The sequence below is a fragment of the Oncorhynchus mykiss genome, chromosome 16, assembly GCF_013265735.2.
Source record: "Oncorhynchus mykiss isolate Arlee chromosome 16, USDA_OmykA_1.1, whole genome shotgun sequence".
Taxonomy (NCBI): Eukaryota; Metazoa; Chordata; class Actinopteri; order Salmoniformes; family Salmonidae; genus Oncorhynchus; species Oncorhynchus mykiss.
The window spans coordinates 43,460,206-43,483,172 of NC_048580.1; the positions used below are offsets into that span (position 1 = coordinate 43,460,206).

The following is a 22,967-nucleotide window of genomic DNA, read 5'->3' on the forward strand; positions in this document are numbered from 1 at the left end:
ACTTATCTCCATTTTTATTATATTCATCCACATATCTTTTCATACCCAATCAAAGGCAACAAGAAACCATCTGCCTTTCCACTCTATGTACCAGCACTCATATCTTTATATGTGACAACTGGTAGTTAGTGGTTATTCATTGCTGAGAAATGGCTTGTTTTTTGGGCAATAAAGCATTTTGTGGGAATTAAGCTTTTTTTCTGATATCTATTTAGATGGAAAATGGGCTTAATCTATTTTTTATAGCAGCTCGAATGAGACCTGACAGTTTTATTGTGATACCTTTGGAAATTAAAACCTATGAAGTGGCATGGCACAGCGTTGGGCTGGGCTGCTGCAACCTGATCTCAGAGCAAAGGGTTTTATGTTTTGCTAAAAATGTGTGCCACTCCATTTAGTATGATATGCTACTTTACTTAAGGTTGCATTACATTGTTCTACCAATGTAATAGTGGTCACATTTGACACGTTTAGGATGATATATTGCATTCAACTGCTTTAGTATGATATGCTACATTAGGTTAGGGTTTAAGGTTAGGGTTAAGGTTAAGGTTAGGGTTAGGAGTTAGGTTAAAGGGTTAAAGGGTTTTAAGGTTAAGGTTAGCGGAAGGGTTAGTTAACACACTAAGTAGTTGCAAAGTAGCTAAAAGGCAGTAAGTAGTTACGAATTAGCTAAAGTTTTCTGTGATGAGATTTGAACATGAAATCTTTGGGTTGCTAGACGTTTGCATTGTATGCCTACCCATCCATCCAACCTGACCAATCACCCTCCTTTTGTTTTTGCCTTAAGTAACCTACTGTCCATTCCAAACGTAACATACAGTATCAAACTAATTTGAGTGTCCTGGATTTACATTTACAAAGTTACGTCTAGTCAATGTAATGTAGCCTAATGTAAAGTAAAATATCATGCTAAATGGAGTGGCATGAGTGAGTGAGTGAGTGAGTGAGTGAGTGAGTGAGTGAGTGAGTGGTTAACAGGAGGGGCTGGGTTTCAACGAGGCTAAGTCATGATACTCCCGTACTGTATAATCAGTTATGATCTTCTCATATGTTGAAGTTATGCAGAGTGTGTCAGGAGTTGACATTTCCTCACAGAGGATGTAAGCAATTGTATAGAATGCATAGAAATAGAATGACTAGAACATGGCATCATTGACTTGAATGGTGACGCCCGTTTGATTCCTTTATTCGTTGTATTCATTTATTCTATTTATTCTATACTTTTAATCCTATCTGATTGCCGAAATCCGATCAGATAACTTTTAAGAAACTGGGTCTTGGAGATAAAAATTAGGAATAAAAGCAGGGTTGGCATGCCGAATGGCACAGGCCCCCTCATTTTCTTTCCATTTGTACACTGAAAATGCACAAGAGAGCCTATTATTTATTATACACATAATTATTTCAAAAACAACATATTTTTGCGCCTCTGAATAATAGGCATTATGAATTTAATATGAAGTAGACATGACCAGAGGGCTATCATTGTCAGTTTATTGTCCTCGTGAAAGCAGGGCGTGGAATTTACATGTACACATTTTATGTCATTTCGCAGACACTCTTATCCAGACTTATTTACTGGAGCAATTAGAGTTAAGTGCCTTGCTCAAGGGCACATCGACACATTTTTCACCTTGTCGGCTCGGGAAATTGAACCAGCTGCCCAAACGTTCTAACTGCTAATATACCTGCCGCCCTATACATATATTACAATACATATAATACACCATTAATTTCTATTGGGCGCAACATCATCTGAAACACAGCTAAAACAAGCTGCAAATGCATCCAGCAAATTTGTAGAGTCACACACGTGATGTAGTCATTGCGTGCTAGGAATAGGGGACCAAATACTACACTTTTGACTACTTTAATACCAGACTGGCCTCAGAGCCATACGAAACACATTCCACGTATTTCTGAACACCTCCAAGACGTATAATATCTACTAATAGAAATGAAAGAAGGGAGGATGGGTGGGTGGGTGGGCATAATCTGCGACCGTCTAGCAATCTAAAGGATGCATGTTCAAGTCGAATGGGGAACAACTGTAGCATTTTAGCTAACCCCTCCCTTAACCCTTATTTTTAAACTTAACCCAATTAATCTAAGCTTCTACATACTGTAAGTTCACAGAACCTTTGTCCTTTTAATTCCCGTAACCTTTCACGTAAATTACCCTAACCTTTGTTGTTAGTTCACCTTACCATCAACGTAAATTCTCACCGTAATTGTCCTTTGTTGTTACCACGCAACAAGCAACCTGGTCTCAGAGAAAGACATACTGAGTGTACAAGATATTAGGGTCACCTTCCTAATATTGAGTTGGACCCCCTTTTGTCCTCAGAACAGCCTCAATTCGTTGGGGCATGGACTCTACAAGGTGTCGAAAGCGTTCCGCAGGGATGCTGGCCCATGATGAATCCCAATGCTTCCCACAGTTGGGTCAAGTTGACTGGATGTCCTTTGGGAGGTGGACCATTCTTGATACACATGGGAAACTGTTGAGCATGAAAAACCCAGCAGCGCTGAATTTCTTGATACACTCAAACCGGTTCGCCTGGCACCTACTACCATTCCTCGTTCAAAGGCCTCCTTTAACCGGTTTCCTCCCCTTCATCTACACTGATTGAAGTGGATTTAACAGTTGACATCAATAAGGGATCATAGTTTCCACCTGGATGCACCTGGTCAGTCTATGTCACGGAAAGTGTTCTTAATGTTTTGTACACTCAGTGTATGTTCTCAATTTAAAATGATATCAGTAGACATTTGTATGATATTGTACAACCGCTATTCCATTCATTATGTAAGCTAACGTAACATATCATACTAAATGCAGTGTCACAGATTTAAGTACAGAATAATATGAATTGCCCTGAGACAACGTTGTTAATACACATATAAGAGAATTTCTCCAAATACGTAGGACTAGATACATGAAGTGCTGTCATTTCTAAACAGTAAAACAGATATGCATGAAAATACCCTAAAATACCAAGTGACATTCTGTACTGTCGCCTTATTTGAAACGTTTGATCTCAAATCCAAAATGCTGGTGTATAGAGCCTAATTAAAAGTTTCAGCTTCACTGTCCAAATAAATACGTAGGGAAGTGTATTTAGGGCAGTCCACTCGGTGACAGGGTTGAGCACAGGGCAGGGCTGAAGGCTGTAAGCAAGACATGAAGCAGAGAGCCAGGAGGAGCAGAGAGCCAGGAGGCAGGCAGGGGACACGGCAGGGGGAAAGTCAACAGACTGCAAGGGCTGGTCAGGCGTTAAGGCTTAGGTATGTAAGGGCTTGGCCTAGTGCTTCCAGGATGGTCCAAGGTCTGAGCTGGGCAGGTATGGAGTGTTCTCTGCTAGCTGGAGATGGGAAGAGTAGGGGGATTGCTTTCAGCAGTGGAGAGAAAATAAATAGGAATATGGAATAAAAAGGTAGTCTAGTGCTGGCTGGAAGGATTGTCCAAGGTCAGGCTCATCTGGTAGCTGGAGACTGAGTACAGTCAGGTGTAAGGGAAACATTGCACTGTAAACAAGCTTATATCTTTAAATACAAAACATTCATCCATGGAATGACTTCAGTGCCTTCCTCTCTGTGTGAACCTGTGAGAGAGAGCTGGGGCCTCATTCATCAAAGGTTGGTATTTATACTTTTTTTTTAACTTGACTGGAAAGTGTGAGTACTTCTACACACTTTTTTTTTTTAAACACGTACGCACAACTTTTAGTGGTTGGTCAATTGTATTGCAAATATTATTATTTTGGGGGGGAAATGGAGGTGTTTGATCCACAGGAATTATAATAATGCTAGGGTAATACAAACATTAAAACATAGGCCTAATGATAAAACAGATGCATTTGCCAATGGTAAGAAGATCGCATAGCAGCATGTAGCCTAATAAAAGTAACTGCCAAAATAATGGTAACACTTAAGTAAATGAACGATACAAATCACAAAATCAGGTGCTTCCACACAGGTGTGGGTCCTGAGTTTATTAAGCAATTAATTAATTTAATCTCAGAGCACATACCAAGGCAGGACATTTTCCCACCAGAAAAATGTTTCCATCAAATTGAAATGTTGCGGATAAAAGGCTGCGCGTGATGACGTAGTGCACAAACAAAATACTTTCGATAAATACAAGTTCAATGGGTATCCGTCACGTTTTGAACTTCACTGCTGGTTTTCGCACATACAATATTTTTGAGTTATATAGCGAGCTGGCATTGGCGCATGCGTTCTAGCCAACAGCTAGCATATACAGTGTGGGTATAGCCTACATGATGCAGACAAGCATCGATGATCACGTCACCAAGAATACGAGCCTTGATATTTATCGGAAAGGAGCATCTAGCTTATCACCTTGCACCTTCACCACCCTGTGAAATTCATCACTTGTTTCATCTGTAGCCTAATGAACTGCATTTTTTCCCGAGTCGTGGTGGGAGGAACACACAACATGTCATTTAATTCCATATGATGGTTATTACATCAATATCTGGCCTGTCATTTAAATGTTTTATCCAACATGTACTTCACTCGCTTGGAAAGGTTGGATGGAGACCTGGTTATAGAAACCAAAGAATGTATTGATGAACAAAATATTGTGTGTGGAGGAAATGGAATGGGATAATGACAAGGAAATATGATGATGGCCTGGAGATGGTGGGTGTGAGTATGTGGGTCTGGGCAGGTGTGATGTAGTTGATTGTTTAAAAATGTGGGCTGTAGCGTTTAATTTTAAATGGTTTGAATAGGCAATCAATATTGCAGAATACGCTGCCAGTGTTTGGCACTCGCTATAGGAGGCATGCATTTTTTTTGTCAAAGGCCCAGTTCCAACTTTTCCAAATCATATAGCAAATGAGGGCATTTTTGCTACCATAAAAGGTGGGCTTTTTCCAAGCGAGGTTGCAACGCTCATTCATGAACACACAAAAATAGTAAGGCTCTGATGAAAATGTGTATATGTTGCGCACGACAGTTTAATAAATTGCAATAATTTGTTGCTCCCGCAAATCCTAGGATCTCCACATATGCCAAAACTTTGTGAGAAATGTACACATGGTTGATTCATGAGGCCCCTGGAGAGGAGCTGGAGAATCCTGGCAGCCGGTTAAGAGGGCCTGGCTTGCACACCAAAAGCTGTTTGTCAGAGATAGAGGCTCCTGGTCGGCAGGCAGACTAATTGCCTGATAGGACCAGGGGCCTCATTTATCAATCATGCGTAAATCTCACAAAATTGTTGTGGTCCTTTGTAACGTAGATGGTAGAGCAAGGTGCTTGTAATGTCACGTTGGAGGGTTTGATTCCCAGGATCCCCGAAAACAGAAGGTCCGGGACAAGGTAGCACATCCGGTGAACAGGTCAGGGTTACATAGCCACAAGCAGAACAGTTGAAACTGGAGCAGCAGCACGGCCAGGTGGACTGGGGACAGCCAGGAGTCATCAGTCCAGGTAGTCCTGAGGCATGGTCCTAGGGCTCAGGGTCATCCGGGAGGGAAAGGAGAGAGGGCGAGAGAGAGAATTAGAGGGACTATACTGATATTCACACAGGACACCAGATAAGACAGGAGAATTACACCAGATATAACAGACTGACTCTAGCCCCTTGACACAGACTATTGCAACATACAGTGCATTCAGAAAGTATTAAGACCCCTTGACTTTTTCCACATTTTGTTATGTTACAGACTTCTTCTAAAATGTATTCAATTTGTTTTTTTTCCTCATCAATCTACACACAGTACCCCATAAGGACAAAGCGAAAACAGATTCTAGACATATTTTAGACAAATGTTTTACAAATAAAAAACAGAAATACCTTATTTACATAAGTATGCAGACCTTTTGCTATGACACTCAAAATTTAGCTCAGGTGCATTCTGTCTCCATGGATCATCCTTGAGATGTTGCTACAACTTAATTGGTTGGAGTCCACCTGTGATAAACTCTATTAATTGGACATGATTTGGAAAGGCACACACCTGTCTATATAAGGTCCCACAGTTGACAGTGCATGTCAGAGCAAAAACTAATCAATGAGGTTCAAGGAATTGTCTGTTGAGCTGTTGTTGTCTTTCAGAGGCAGGGACTGGGAGAGTAGTCATGATCGAGGGAAAGATGAACGGAGCAAAGTCCAGAGAGATCCTCGATGAAAACCTGCACCAGAGCACTCAGGACCTCAGACCTTTAAATCATCCCTTCACCTTCCAACAAGAAGACGACCCTAAGCACACAGCCAAGACAGCACAGGAGTGGCTTCGGGACAAGTCTTTGAATGTCCTTGAGTGGCACAGCCAGAGCCCAGACTTGAACCCGATCGAACATCTTTGGAGGGACCTGAAAATAACTGTGCAGCAAATTTCCCCATCCAACCTAACAGAGCTTGATAGGATCTGCAGAGAAGAATGGGAGAAACTCCCCAAATACAGGTGTGCCAGGCATGTAGCGTCATTCCCAAGAAGACTTGAGGCTGTAATCACTGCCAAAGGTGCTTCACCAAAGTACTGAGTAAAGGGTCTGAATACTTATGTAAATGTGTATACATTTGCGAAAAATTCTAAAAACCTGTTTTTGCTTTGTCATTATGGGGTATTGTGTGTGGATTGATGAGGGGGGAGGGGAATGATTTAATCTATTTCAGAATAAGGCTGTAACATAACAAATGTGGAAAAAGTCAAGGGTTCTGAATACTTTCCAAATGCACTATATGTACAGCAGGACCAAATCGGAGAGATAGTTAGGAACAAGCCCATGCAATGCTTTGTAGGTTAGAAGTAAGACCTTTAAATCATCCCTAGCCTTAACTAGAAGCCACTGTAGAGAATTTGCTGCCATCAACTTCCTTATGTCTAAAACACAGGCTTCCAGGGTAGGCCATTTTTGGTCTTCAACATGTTTCATCGAAATGTACAGCTGTGTGTCGTCTGCATAGCAGTGACAGTTGACATTGTGTTTCCGAACGACATTACCAAGAGGTAGAATATATAGTGAAAACAATAGTGGTCCTTAAAAGGAACCTAGAAGAACACTGAAACGTACAATTGATTTGTCAGAGGACAAACCATCCACAGAAGCAAACTGATATCTTTCTGACAGATAAGATGCAAACCAGGCAAGAAGTTGTCTGTGTAGAGCAATCAGGGTTTCCAATCTCTCCAAAACAATGTGGTGATCGGTGGTGTCAAAAGTGGCACCAAGGTCTAGGAGCACGAGGACAGATGCAGAGCCTTGGTCTGGGGCCATTAAAAGGTCATTCACCACCTTCATAAGCACAGTCTCAGTATTATGATGGGGTCTAAAACCAGACTGAAGCATTTCGTATACATTATTTGTCTTCAGGAAGGCAGTGAGTTGCTGTACAACTGCTTTTTCTTACATTTTTGAGAGGAACTTGGTCAAGGTTTGGCTTTTTCAAGAGAGGCTTTATTACTGACACTTTCTGTGAGTTTGGTACACATAGTGAGCCGTTTATTATGTTCAACATAGGAGGGCCAAGCACAGGAAGTAGCTGTTTCAGTAGTTTAGTTGGAATAGGGTCCAGTATGCAGCTGGAAGGTTTAAAGGCCATGACTACTTTCGTGAATGTGTCAAGAGATACAGGATAAAAAACTTCAGTGTGCCCATTGATCCTAGGTCCTGGCAGTTCTGTGCAGACTCAGAAGAACTGAGCTTTGGAGACAATTCATGAATTCGTCTCTGCTGAAGTGAAATCGTCTCTTGGGGAACGATGCTTTTTAGCTAGTTTTGCGACAATATAAAAAATACATTGGGGATTGTTCCTTTTCTCCACAATTAGATTGGAAAAATAGGCTGATCGAGCAGCAGTGATGTCTCTTCGATACTGCAGGGTACTTTCCTTCCAATCTAGTCAGAAGACTTCCAGTTTGGTGAAGCGCCATTTCCGTTGAAGCTTGCTTCAGGGCTGGGGTATTTTCTGCATACCAGGGAGCTAATTTCTCGTGACAAATGTTTTTTGTTTTTAGGGGTGTGACCGCATCTAGGGTATTATGCAAAGTTACATTTAGATCCTCAGTTAGGTGGTTAACAGATTTTTGTACTCCGACGTCCTTGGGTAGGTGGAGGGAGTCTAGGAATCTTTGGGTTGTCCGAGAATTTAAAGCATGGCTTTTGATTATCCATGGTTGGGGTCTGAGCAGATTATTTGTTGCGATTGCAAACATAGTAAGATGGTGGTCCGATAGTCCAGGATTATGCAGAGAAATCCACAATATTTATTCCAAGGGACAAAACTAGATCCAGTGTATGACTGTGGCAATGCGTAGGTCTGGAGAAATGTTGGACAAAACTCACTGAGTCGATGATGACTCCAAAAGCCTTAAGGAGTGAGTCTGTGGACTTTTCTATGTGAATATTGAAGACACCAAAATGTGAATATTATGACTACAAGGTCCGATAGGAATTTAGGGAACTCAGTGAGGAATGCTGTATACGGCCCAGGAGGCCTATAACCAGTAGCTATAAAAAGTGATTGAGTAGGCTGCATAGACTTCATGACTAGAAGCTCAAAAGACGAAAACATACAAAAATGTAATGTATAGAAATGTTTTGTCGTAAATGTTAGCAGCACCTCCGCCTTTGTGGGATGTGTGGGGGATGTGCTCACTAGTGTAACCAGGAGGAGAGGCCTCATTTAACACAATAAATTCATCAGGCTTGAGCCATGTTTCAGTCAGGCTGTCACGTTCTGACCTTAGTTCCTTTGTTTTGTCTTTGTTTTAGTATGGTCAAGGCGTGAGTTGGGGTGGGCAGTCTATGTTTGGCCTGGTATGGTTCTCAATCAGAGGCAGCTGTCAATCGTTGTCCCTGATTGAGAACCATACTTAGGTAGCCTGGATTCACTTTTGAGTTGTGGGTGATTGTTTCCTGTGTCTGTGTGTTCCACACGGAACTGTTTCAGTTTGTTATTTCACTTTGTTGTTTTTGTATTTTGTCGTGTTCAGTTTGTTCTATTAAATATGGACACTTACCACGCTGCGCATTGGTCCTCCTCTTCTCCTTCATACGATGACTGTTACACAGGCCAATCACATCAAGGTTGTGATCAGTGATTAGTTCATTGACTATGACTGCCTTGGAAGTGAGGGATCTAACAAACCTCTACAGGATTGGTGGGTCCCTCTCAGGTTGAGCTAACGTAGGCTAATGCGATTAGCATGCGATTGTAAGTAACAAGAACATTTCCCAGGACATAGACATATCTGATATTGGCAGAAATCTTAAATTCTTGTTAATCTACAGTAACTGCACTGTCCAATTTACCGAAGTTTACATACACCTTAGCCAAATACATTTAAACTCAGTTTCACAATTCCTGACATTTAATCCTAGTAAAAATTCCCTGTTTTAGGTCAGTTAGGATCACCACTTTATTTTAAGAATGTGAAATGTCAGAATAATAGTAGAGAGAATGATTTATTTCAGCTTTTATTTATTTATTTTTTATTTATTTTTTTCTTTCACCACATTCCCAGTGGGTCAGAAGTTTACATACACTCAATTAGTATTTGGTAGCATTGCCTTTAAATTGTTTAACCTGGGTCAAACGTTTGGGGTAGCCTTCCACAAGCTTCCCACAATAAGTTAGGTGAATTTTGACCCATTCCTCCTGACAGAGCTGGTGTAAGTGAGTTAGGTTTGAAGGTCTCCTTGCTCACTCACACTTTTTCAGTTCTGCCCACAAATGTTCTATAGGATTGAGTTCAGGGCTTTGTCATGGCCACTCCAATACCTTGACTTTGTTGTCCTTAAGCCATTTTGTTACAACTTTGGAAGTATGCTTGGGGTCATTGTCCATTTGGAAGACCCATTTGCGACCAAAGCCTGAACTGATGTCTTGAGATGTTGCTTCAATACATCCAAATAATTTTCCTCCCTCATGATGCCATCTATTTTGTGAAGTGCACCAGTCCCTCCTGCAGCAAAGCACTCCCACAACATGATGCTGCCACAGTTGGGATGGTGTTCTTCGACTTGCAAGCCTCCCCCTTTTACCTCCAAACATAACGATGGTCATTATGGCCAAACAGTTCCATTTTTGTTTCGTCGGACCAGACCAGAGGACATTTCTCCAAAAAGTATGATCTTTGTCCCCATGTGCAGTTGCAAACCGTAGTCTGGCTTTCTTATGGTGGTTTTGGAGCAGTGGCTTCTTCCTTGCTGTGCGGCCTTTCAGGTTACTTCAATATAGGACTAGTTTTACTCTGGATATAGATACTTTTGTACATGTGTTCTACAGCATCTTCACAAGGTCCTTTGCTGTGGTTCTGGGATTGATTTGTACTTTTCGCACCAAAGTACGTTCATCTCTAGGAGACAAAGCGCGTCTCCTTCCTGAGTGGTATGACGGCTGCGTGGTGCCATGGTGTTTATACTTGTGTGCAATTGTTTGTACAGATGAACGTGGTACCTTCAGGCATTTGGAAATTGCTCCCAAGGATGAACCAGACTTGTGGAGGTCTACAATTATTTTTCTGAGGTCTTGGCTGATTTCTATTTATTTTCCCATGATGTCAAGCAAAGAGGGACTGAGTTTGAAGGTAGGCCTTGAAATACATCCACAGGTACACCTCCAATTGACTCAAATGATGTCAATTAGCCTATCAGAAGGTTATAAAGCCATCACATCATTTTCTGGAATTTTCCAAGCTGTTTAAAGGCACAGTCAACTTTGTGTATGTAAACTTCTGACCCACTGGAATTGTGATACAGTGAATTATAAGTGAAATAATCTGCCTGTAAACAATTGTTGGAAAAATTACTTGTGTCATGCATAAAGTATATGTCCTAACCGACTTGCCAAAGCGATAGTTTGTTAACAAGAAATTTGTGGAGTGGTTGAAAAAAGAGTTTTAATGACTTCAACCTAAGTGTATGTAAACTTCCGACTTCAACTGTATTACAGTGAAAGAATACCATGCTATTGTTTGAGGAGAGGAGAGTGGAATAATGCATTTTTAGCCAGTTAGATTTGCGTCCTGAGCTACTGGCAGTTAGATTTGGGTCCTGAGCTACAGGCAGTTAGATTTGGGTCCTGAGCTACAGGCAGTTAGATTTGGGTCCTGAGCTACAGGCAGTTAGATTTGGGTATGTCATTTTTGTGTCGAAAATTAGCCCTATTTTATATGTGAGATATCGCAATCTCTTTCAATAATGACAGGAATGGAAGAGGTCTTTATTCCATTGAGATTGCTAAGGCGAACACCGCCATGTTTAGTTTTGCCCAACATAGATCGAGGCACAGACAAGGTCTCAATGGAAATAGCTGAGCAGGCTGGCTAAATGCCTGCTACCTGGCCTGCACCCTATCTCAATGTGGAGCTAAGCTAGAGGAGTTAGAGCCCGATCTATGTTGATAGATAATATGAGAGCAACCCTCCAGGTAGGATGGAGTCTGTCACTTCAGCAGTTCAGACTTGGTCCTGCTTGTGGGTGAGTCCAGACAGAGGGCCAATTATCTATAAATTCTATATTTTGGGAGGGGCAGAAATGGGCTTCCAACTCGGCTATCCTCACTACAAGGCAATAGTTCTCCTGTGTATTATGAGTACAGCAACTGCAATTAGATGGCATGGCGTTGATGTTACTACTTTTTGTTGTTTATCATGTCCAGATAAGGCGTCCGAGGTGAAAAACGTTGATTGAAAATAGTAGAGCGAGGAAAAACCTATGACATTGGTAAATGTGTTAAATGCAAAGTTTTGACAAAACGGTTATTAAAAGTAAACAAACAGCAACAGCAGCACGGAGACAACGTGGTGTGGGCAGAATGTTTTTTTTTTTAATTAACAATTATTGTGAGGAACTTTGTCTTACATTTCCTTTCAATCATCCCATCCCGTTTTCCCCCACACAAAATCAGGGATGCTGCTACTATGGATTCCATCTAGCCCCAACCCTAAATAACACCATTATCTAATAGTAGACCTCACCCCAGCTCAGTGTGAGAATGAATGTTACTGTGGGGGTGTCTTATATTCTTTCCCATAATCCATTCCCATTTGCTCCTCACACCTCTAGCAGGCAGGCAGATTCACTGGACATTTACGCACACCTCTGGCAGGCAGGCAGGCAAGCAGCTATGTTGGAGCCTAACCCTTGTCTTCCTTGCATGCTGTGGAGCTTAAGGATTTAGGGATGCAGAGGATTAGAGGATTTCAGATTGCGGAGAGGAAGAGAGAACAAAAAAAAAGAAGAGAAAGCCCTGAAATGCAGCTGTCTAAAAATGGCTCAGGTGCTGCAGCATCTAGATCAGAACCCATTATTTCACCCCCTGAGGGAGAGAAGAAAGAGAAGCCACCATTGAGAGCCCATTGTTGCATGCCTGGGAGGGCGTGCTTTAGAATACTTAGAAGTAAAGGAGGTAACAGGAACATGGGAACCCTACCTTTAATCTTCTTGTAGTTTCCTGGGTAAACTACTCTTCAATTATACTAGTATACTATACAAATGATGTGATCTTTTTCATGTTGTACTGTGTCTTAAGATATTTGCATTTCTTGTGAACGTTGAAATTGTGTGAAAACAAGATTGGAAAATACCGCATTTTAAATCACAAGTCTTTCAAAGCCAATTTCACTTGGGCAGTTTGGAAATGCCACAGTTGCACATCTAAATAGTACATTTTAACAGTAATATTAGGGTTTCACAGCTGTCTGACACAAAGCAATGAAATGGTTGGAATCATATCCCAACAAAAGAGCCATCCTACTGGGCACACACTGGTTGAATCAATCTTGTTTCCATGGAATTTCAAATAAAATCAAATTGTATTAGTCACATGAGCCGAATACAACAGAACAAAATGCAACAAAATATGGATAAGAATAAGAAATAAAAGTAACGTAATTAAAGAGCAGCCATAAAATAACAATAGTGAGACTAAATACAGGGGGGTACCGGTACAGAGTCAATGTGCGGGGGCACCGGTTAGTTGAGGTAATATGTACATGTAGGTAGAGTTTTTAAAGTGATTATGCATAGATGACAAGAGTAGAGAGTAGGCCATTTGATTAGGTGTTCAGGAGTCTTATGGCTTGGTGGTAGAAGCTGTTTAGAAGCCTCTTGGACCTAGACTTGGCACTCCAGCACCGCTTGCCGTGCGGTAGCAGAGAGAACGGTCTTTGACTAGGGTGGCTGGAGTCTTTGACAATTTGTAGGGCTTTCCTCTGACATCGCCTGGTTTAGAGGTCCTGGATGGCAGGAAGCTTGGTCCCAGTGATGTACTGGGCCGTTCACACTACCCACTGTTGTGCCTTGCGGTCGGAGGTCGAGCAGTTACCATACCAGGCAGTGATGCAATCATTCAGAAAGCTCTTGATGGTGCAGCTGTAGAACCTTTTGAGGATCTGAGGACCCATGCCAAATCTTTTCAGTCTCCTGAGGGGGGAATAGATTTTGTCGTGCCCTCTTCAGAGATTACATTGAACCAACATGGAATAGAAGTTAAATTGATGTCTGTGCTAGTGGTGCACTGGTCAGCTGTTTGTTCACCCGCACCCAACCGCAATTGCTAATAACCCATCCGCAACGGCCGACTGTATGTGATAAAGTGAAAATCTTTAGCAGATACTTTTTCTAAACCCGAAAAGGGAAAACTTCTAAATGTTATTCAGCGAAAAAGGCAAATATCCAAATCGGATTTTAGTAACCACATTGTGGGCCTGTACATCAATCATGATGGATTGACAAATATCCACTTTGTTACATGTGCAACAATCAAGCATCCTTCTGTCCCCCACGTTCTGCATTCCATTGACCTCTTTACCACATCTATCCCCATTACCTTCCCTATGTCTTTCCAGGAGTTCAAACAAATTTTTGTGTCTTTGAAATCCAGACACAAGGTATCATAAAGGTGTTTTTTGTTCTTGTTCTGATAGCCTTCTGTTAAAGTTATACATGTTTGTTATCAAGGAAGTTGTTAAGGAAGTGAGTTTGTGTTTAAACAGGACGTACCGCCCCCCCTACCGTCAACCAATCATGTCAATGTGGAGCTATGCAGATTCCTCTGCAATGTTACAAACTTCGGGCGGTGCTCGGCATGCTAGGTTGCTTCTGCTTATAATTTGTAGGCTATATGTCAGTCAACTTGTCTATAATTAGGTAGGCCTACATACAGCTTCTCTTCTGTTGTTATACTGTACAATGCCCTAGAACAGAGTTTCTGTTTTGGTTTTAGCCCTAGCACTACACAGCTGATTTAAATAATCAAAGCTTGATGATGAGTTGGTTATTTGAATCAGCTGTGTAGTGTTAGTGCAAAAAAACAAAACATGCAACATGTAAAGTGTTGGTCCCATGTTTCATGAGCTGAAATAAAAGATCCCAGAAATTTTCAGATGCAAAAAAAGCTAATTTCTCTTGAATTTTGGGCACAAATTTGTTTAAATCCCTGTTAGTAAGCATTTCTCCTTTGCCAAGACAATCCATCCACCTGATAAGTGTGGCATACCAAGAAGCTGATTAAACAGCGTGGTAATTACACAGGTGCACCTTGTTCTGGCGACAATAAAAGGCCACTCTAAAATGTGCAGTTTTGTCACACAACACAATGCAACAGATGTCTCAAGTTTTGAGGGAGCATGCAATTGGCATGCTGACTGCAGGAATGTCCACCAGAACTGTTGCCAGATAATTTAATGTTAATTTCTCTACCATAAGCCGCCTCCAATGTAATTTTATAGGCCTGCATACTCACCAGACATGTCACCCATTGAGCAAGTTTGGGTTTCTCTGGATCAATCTGTACGACAGCGTGTTCCAGTTCCCGACAATATCCAGCAACTTTTCACAGCCCTTGAAGAGAAGTGGGACAAGTTTCCACAGGCCACAACCAACAGTCTAATCAACTCTATGTGAAGGAGATGTGTCGTGCTGCATGAGACAAATTGTGGTCACACCGGGCACTGGCTGGTTTTCTGATCCACTCCCCTAACTTTTTTTTAATGGTATCTGTGACCAACAGATGCATATCTGTATTCCCAGTCATGGAAAATCCATAGATTAGGGCCTAATTTATTTATTTAAATTGACCGATTTCCTTATGTGAACTGTAACTCAGTAAAATCTTTGAAATGGTTGCATGTTGCATTCATATTTTTGTTCAGTGTAAGCTGACATCGGTAAAGTTTTCTCTGTCATCTCTGCTTCTTTCCCAGAGAAAATACATGAAGGTACCGGGGGATAAAATGCAATAACGGAAAAGAAAAGGGAAATATTTTCTGTGCAACATTTCTAAATGACATCAGTTTGACTGGTTGTAAGGAAATACAAAGCTGTGCAAACTACCCAACATGTTTCTGATAAGATTTCAGTTCGGCTTGGATGCATATTTTAGGTGGTTGATATACTATCAGCTTTTAATATGCTGGTAAAGACAGCACCTCTACAGATGGTATCTAACTGGGCATTGGCATTCTCTCAACAAAAAATTTTCTCTTAACGAATTAAACTCCGTAATCCTTTTTTCCTCTTTGGATCGACATGAACCTTTTCTGCCCTGAAAGCATTTGGGGATTGGTGTGTAGGCTATTTGGCACGCTTTGTGCACTTACAGTTAGGACCTAAGATTTAGGCTTATGCACCATTGCCAGATTGCCTAAAACAATTAAAGAAAAACCTCAGTGTAGCCTATAGATATAAATTGCTCAAGAATGATATATTTATGAATTTGTTAAGGTATTGTTTTTCCCTTTATTCAACCCGCCACCCACCCATCCTTCATCCACGCAATATTTCATGGCGGGTTATGAGTCAACCCGTGCATCACTAGTCTGTGCCTAGTGGGATGTCTAGGAGATGTGATATTATAGCACAACTGAATGCTCCTGTCTTTGATAGCAGCGTGACTCTGAGCCACTCTCCATTGCTGTGGCTCCCCTCTCCTTCGCAGGGAAATATCAGCTGTCATGGGGATGTGTTGTTGGAGGGAGAGCCTTGAGTTGTAATTGAGGGGCACAAGGCAGGGATAGAACCGCTGCTCCCACCTCCCTCAGAGATGTCCCTTTCCAGAAAATGAGCGAAGCAAGACACGCCAAAGATTTTAATTCATTTGATCACCACGGATACTTAAGGATCTTGAAAGATTTAAATCCAAAAGGTCGACCTTGGCTTATCATTAAACACTCTCCTTGTTGCATTGTGGACTGCAACATGTGTAATACAAGTTCGAATGCATCATTACTAATGCAATACAACTCATGTTGTGCACTGCAAGCAGTGTATTTGGTATCTCTCGCACCGTGTCGTTAGGTCTTTGCAAAGATGGACTGGACAGTCTTGTTTTTGCTGGAGAGCTGAGTCGATTCATAACAGCCAGGAGAGAGAGTGCATACATCTGTCTAATGACTAGGTTTCTATGGAAACCAGGTTATATTTTGAAGGCACTTGAGGTGAAAAACCCCAGGGCTTCCGTTTTTCTCTTTGACTCTGCTTCAAAACAATGCTTAATTAAATTAGTGGGCTATTCTGAAAGGCTGCATATGCTCCAGACAAGGCCTAGCTTGGTAGCACTTTATATTGGCTGAGGTCTCAGTCAGCCCTTTTTATCTTCCATTATCCTTATATTTAAATAGGCTACTTTACAGTAGAGCTTTTTACCGGGCCTACTGGCGCCAGCGTTGAGCGTGATGTTGATATAAATGTATGTTGGAGCTTCTGAGCTTTTATGACAAAACAATACAAATACATTTAAATTATGAATCCTTTTTTAAAATTATAAGTCCAGAAACATGACATATTCTGTCATGTGGTCTTTTGATACAAGGCCTTTGTAGGCTAAAACACATGGATTGATGTTGTGGGTTGAATCACAGCTACAGTGGCTTGCAAAATTATTCACCCCCCCTTCGCATTTTTCCTATTTTGTTGCCTTACAACCTGGAATTAAAATAGATTTTTGGGGGGTTTGTATCATTTGATTTACACAACATGCCTACTACTTTGCAGATGCAAAATATTTTTTTATTGTGAAACAAACAAGAAATAAGACAAACAAATCTGAAAACTTAAGCATGCATAACTAATCACCCCCCCCCCCCCCCCCCCAAAAGTCAATACTTTGTAGACACACCTTTTGCAGCAATTACAGCTGCAAGTCTCTTGGGGTATGTCTCTACAAGCGTAGCACATCTAGCCACTAGGATTTTTGCCCATTCTTCACAGAAAAACTGCTCCAGCAAGTTGGATGGGTTCTGCTGGTGTACCGCAATCTTTAAGTCATACCACAGATTTTCAATTGGATTGAGGTCTGGGCTTTGACTAGGCCATTCCAAGACATTTAAATGTTTCCCCTTAAATCACTTGAGTGTTGCTTTAGCAGTATGCTTAGGGTCATTGTCCCGCTGGAAGGTGAACCTCTGTCCCAGTCTCAAATCTCTGGAAGACTGAAACAGGTTTCCCTCAAGAATTTCCCTTTAGCGCCATCCATCATTCCTTCAATTCTGATCAGTTTCCCTGTCCCTGCCGATGAAACACATCCCCACAGCATGATGCTGCCACCACCATGCTTCACTGTGGGGATGGTGTTCTCGGGGTGATGAAAGTGTTGGGTTTGAGCCAATTTTAGTCTCATCTGACCAGAGTACCTTTTTCCATATGTTAGGGGAGTCTCCCGCATGCCTTTTGTCGAACACCGTGTGTACGGCTTGAGTGTATGGCTTGAAGTGGTCCTATGGACAGATAGTCCAATCTCCGCTGTGGAGCTTTGCAGCTCCTTCAGGGTTATATTTGGTCTCTTTGTTGTCTCTCTGGTCTCTTTGTCGCTCCTTGCCTGGTCTGTGAGTGTTGGCGGGTGGCCCTGTCTTGGCAGGTTTGTTGTGGTGACATATTTTTTCAATTTTTTAATAATGGATTTAATGGTGCTTCGTGGGATGTTCAAAGTTTCTGATATTTTTTTAGAACCCAACCCTGATCTGTACTTCTCCATGACTTTGTCTCTGACCTGTTTGGAGAGCTCCTTGGTCTTCATGGTGTCGCTTGCTTGGTGGTGCCCCTTGCTTAGTGGTGTTGCAGACTCTGGGGCCTTTCAGAACAGGTGTATATATACTGAGATCATGTGACAGATCATGTGACACTTAGATTGAACACAGATTGGTTGCACCAGATCTTATTTAGGGACTTCATAGCAAAGGAGGTGAATACATATGCACGCACCAATTTTCCTTCTTTTTTTTTAAATACATTTTTTGAACAACTTTTTTTTTTCATTTCACTTTACTAATTTGGACTATTTTGTGTATGTCCATTATATGAAATCCAAATAAAAATCAATTTAAATTACAGGTTGTAATGCAACAAAATAGGAAAAACACCAAGGGGATGAAAACTTTTGCAAGGCATTGTACATGTACCACCACTGCACTAGCTGTCGTTAGTATTTACTGTGGTTGGACCTTTCTCATTTACATCATGGTGTAATGTTATGAATCAAAAAATATTGGCCCAGGGAGAGCCAATAATTCAAGACACCATATTGATGTTTAAACCATTGGGAGTACTCCAGCTGGCTTAGAGATAAAGCACAGATGCTATGTCTGTGCTATTCAAATAGCAATAGTCAATCATCTATCACTGCATCATACCTCAATATTTTCTTCATCACCTTTCTAAATCCACACCTGAAGGAGATCTTCACACAGTCGTGTCAACATCTGAGAGTATCGATTGAGTAGCCTAAGCTGACTGGTTCTGTCATGAGAAGGCGTCCTGAACAATTCCTGTTGGTTGATTGTAAAGCTGATCCGTCTTGGGAGGATGTGATCATCAATAGTGTTTTAAATGCTGAGGTCAGTCCGTTCCCACGCTGTCTGTCTATCTATCTGTCTGTCTGTCTCAGTGTGGTTGGGCCCAGCACCCCACTTGGAGTAACGGCCTCACACTGCTCTGCTTCCTTACCCTATACTATTTGTTTGTCGGTTTGGGAAGGAACACCACCCTTGCACCATGACCAATACTCTGTGTACCTCCCAAAATGGCACCCTAATCCCTATATAGTGTACTACTTTTGACCAGAGTCCATAGATCTGGTTAAAAGTATGGCACTGTATTGGGAATAGGATGCCATTTGGGATGCAGCCCCTGCCTGCCTGTCTGTCTGTCTGTCTGTCTGTCTGTCTGCCTGCCTGCCTGCCTGCCTGCCTGCCTGTCTGTCTGTCTGTCTGTCTGTCTGTCTGTCTGGGAAGGAACACAAAAGACTGCACCATGATCAGCCCCCAGTGGGCCTTGGCCTCGCTGCCCAGTATCTACAGCTGCAGCACTGTCTAGTGTGTACATTACATCACACAGAGAGAAAATAGAACTTCACTGCCTCTAAAGCTGTGGGCGTACATCACTGTCTCTAGTGTGGACACCACTGTATGTAGAGCAAATAGAGCTCTGATAACTGTATGTCAACGATCTAATGTGCGGAAGTGTCTTGAGACAGACTGTCAGTGCACGCAGTATTTGGCTCCGTGTTCCGATGATTCAACGTCCGGTTATGCTGTCATATTGGGGAATAAATATGTGCTTAGGATAATTAATCGGATACTAACTATCCCTTTATCAACCAATTGGTAATGTGTTTAATGTTATCGGTGGTTACATATCTTGGGGAAATTCTTCTCAGCCATCGTAGACCATTTCAGCAACATAAAATATCCAGTCTATGCCCCCTTCAGATAGTCAACATAAACCATCAATCTACTGTATCTTCTCATTTTTCATCACAGCAACTGAAAAATGTGCCAGTGATAGGTTGGTCAACACTGTCCTTTGTGCAGAGCTGTGAGGAATGGTAGTTGACCAGGAGAAGTCATGGCTGGGGATAATGTTGAAATCCCCTAGGAGCAGAGGCACAAATCCCCCAGTCTTGGAAATCTAGTCTCCATCTTGAATAAGCCTAAAGCGCTCCGTACTGGACACTCAATTTAAAAAATGATTTGATGGATGGTTTCTGAACATGAGAGTTTTCGTCTGAGTAAAAAAATACCGTTTTTATCTGTGGACATTTGAAAGTTATAAGTGCACTCGAAACCGTAAAGCATGCATGAAGATATCTAATAATAATAATACAAGATCAGGTAAAGTGTGAAAGGATTCTGAAAGGATCAAATGTAGAAAAAGAAGAATCCGTGCTGATATTGCGTCCATGTTTCATTTGAACCACTTGCAAATCTTCCTCTTTAAATATTATGTCATAGGCTATAATGTAACTGTTGAACAAACAAATATCCTGCAGTAATAATGTTTAACATATGCTCATATTTGTCCATTAAACTGAGAAACAGTTGAGCCAGCTGAATTTATAAAAGGAACTAATTGAATCTGCCTCGGAGCAGGTCGTCTTATCTATCTAACAGTTGGGAATTATGTTGAGATTGGAGTCAGAATACACTTAGAAAGCCCCAAGATGCTCAGGGACTGTTCAGTGTGAATTATTGCAGACAAATCAGAGTAATCAAGACTGCAGTAGCAAAGAACGAATGCTGCAGCAAACCGAAGAAATAAAAGTCAATTTCCACTGTGGAAGTATGGAAATGTTGGCAAGTATCAGGTGGAGAAAAATAATTACATTGCATCAAGAATATATTTACTGTATAACACTGGGTGAAGCCAAGCCAACAGTGTGATGTTTTCTCTATGCCTTCTCAATTCATATTAATGTTTGCTTGGTGCTGCCTGTCAGCATTTTCGTTGGCTCTCCAGGTCTTTGGATCCCATTTGTTCTTCCAGAAAGCATATTCATAATATTGAAAAAGAAATGACTTGGGTTGTTCCAAGCCCACCCCACCCCCGTCTCATCTTAACACCCACACACGTACAGATAGGCTAGAAACACACCCCATTCATTGATGCAACTATCTCTGCGGCAGTTATCCCAAGAGTCTTTGTTGCTATTGAAATAGATGATATGCCTATTTATGATTTATCAGAGTTAACTGTAATTACTTTTTTTTTAACTCAGTTGCAAGTCTAACAAAGTGTGTGCTACTGCGATAACAACTGTGTGTGTGTGTGTGTGTGTGTGTGTGTGTGTGTGTGTGTGTGTGTGTGTGTGTGTGTGTGTGTGCGTGTGTGTGTGTTACTTATCTTTTTACTGCTTTAAAGCTGTAATCCTTAATGGGGGAACTGCCACATTCGTTTGGGATATTACAACAACAAAGAAGTTACTGCAAACAACCAACACTGTTTTTCCCCCCTGGGCATCATTGCACACGTGATAGAACAACAAAATATGTACAGCAATTTTTGTGGACCACACTGCTCGACGCACCTCACCTCTGTTTCGTTCACAAAACAAAAACAATAACAAAGGTGCTGGGGTGAACAGTGGCACTTTATCCCCTCATGCCGAGTCCATTTCTAAGGATGAGCTTTTATGTATTCATCACACACATCCATACAGCAATGAAGACAAATGTATGATATGATCATCAATCTTCCGAAAACAGGTTGGATAGTAAACATTTGGCTGACCTACCGCCAGTATCTCATTGCCACTGATACAGCAATACCAATCTACGGTGTTAATGTGATGCTGCACCCGCTGTGCCATACTGATCTACTGTTCCATATTTTGTGTTTCAATCTAATTGATTCTGATTTTCTTCTCACTGTCTCCACCATCTGTTTGTCCATATTGTGTGATCCTGCGTTTGGTCCCTGCGGATCTGCTCCAGATGTCACTTTTGGCCTCCTACTCAGCGTGTTTGTGGTGTGCGGACTTGTCCTGTTGACTCTTTGTGCCTTCGCCTCCTGGAAGCTGTGCTGGGTGCCTTACTGGCAGAACAAGGCGGCAGCAGCCCTTTCCTCCAGCTCTGCAGCCCTGACCCCGGCCTGCGGTCCACCAGACGACTGCCCCCCCTTCCACCTCCACATCCACCCTCCTCAGCCCCAGCATCAGTTCCTCCCAAGCCCCAACCAGCAGAAGTCACCGGTCACCATGGCAACGGAGAAAGTGAAGGACCCGATGGGTTCCGTGGGTTTCCTGGAGGCTGCTGTGAAGATAAGCCACACGTCACCTGATATCCCAGCGGAGGTGCAGCTGTCAATGAGGGAACACTTTATGAGGCGCACTCAACGCATGCAGCGGCAGGCCACTGAGCCTGCTTCCTCCTCCAGGTTAGCACACACTCGCGCCATCGACATGAATACATAAACACACAAACATACGCACACACAGAGGCGTGGTCAGAAAACTAAAAGGCTCAGTTAGTTAGCAGAAATATCAATAGTCAGTTCTAAAGAATCCCAGGAATTGACAACCCTCATAGGAACCTGACAGTACAGGCCAAATATTCACATAATGGCAACAAAGATAGAAAATGCACTTTTAATCTACCTGAATCCACTTGAGTATTCCACAGCCGCACACACACACGCACACGCACACACACACACACAAACACGCACACGCACACGCACACACACACACGCGCACACACGCACACACACACACACACATACACGCACGCGCACACACGCGCACACACACACACGCACACGCGCACACACACGCAGGCACGCACGCACACACGCGCACACACCAACATAGACACACAAATACATACAGAAAACTGAATGGGTCTGGTAGTCAGAAATATCAATCGTCAGTTATAAAGAATCCTCATAGGGACCTCACAAATCTCCTAATAACTGCACTAAGAAAGTTGGTCATTCATTTTTTATCCGAATCCAATTTGTTATTCCGCAGCCATTTAAAAATACAGTTTCTGCATGATTATCACAGTGCAAAAAGGCAATTAAGTTTAATTTTGTTTTGGTCCTCCCAAGCCCATATACTTTCTGCCTGTGAGCCATTTGGTGCTGTTAATTTAAAATATGGTAATTAACATCTCCAGATCACTTCATGAGAAGTAATGGAATACAGTTTAGCGTGGGGGGAAACACCAGTAAAACAATCCCACAGCTATTATTTCACATAGCCACAACTCCAA

The 22,967-nt window shown here is 41.9% G+C and overlaps 1 protein-coding gene across 1 annotated transcript in view; it reads left to right on the top strand.

The window, feature by feature from the left end:
• The window catches only part of LOC110491061 (synaptotagmin-6-like), an 81,108-nt gene that overhangs the window by 48,959 nt on the left and 9,182 nt on the right, over window positions 1-22,967 (top strand). Inside the window, exon 2 of the mRNA XM_036946970.1 lies at window positions 21,690-22,131. Within this exon, the coding sequence (XP_036802865.1) occupies window positions 21,690-22,131 (442 nt within the window). The remainder of the gene's footprint in view (window positions 1-21,689; window positions 22,132-22,967) is intronic.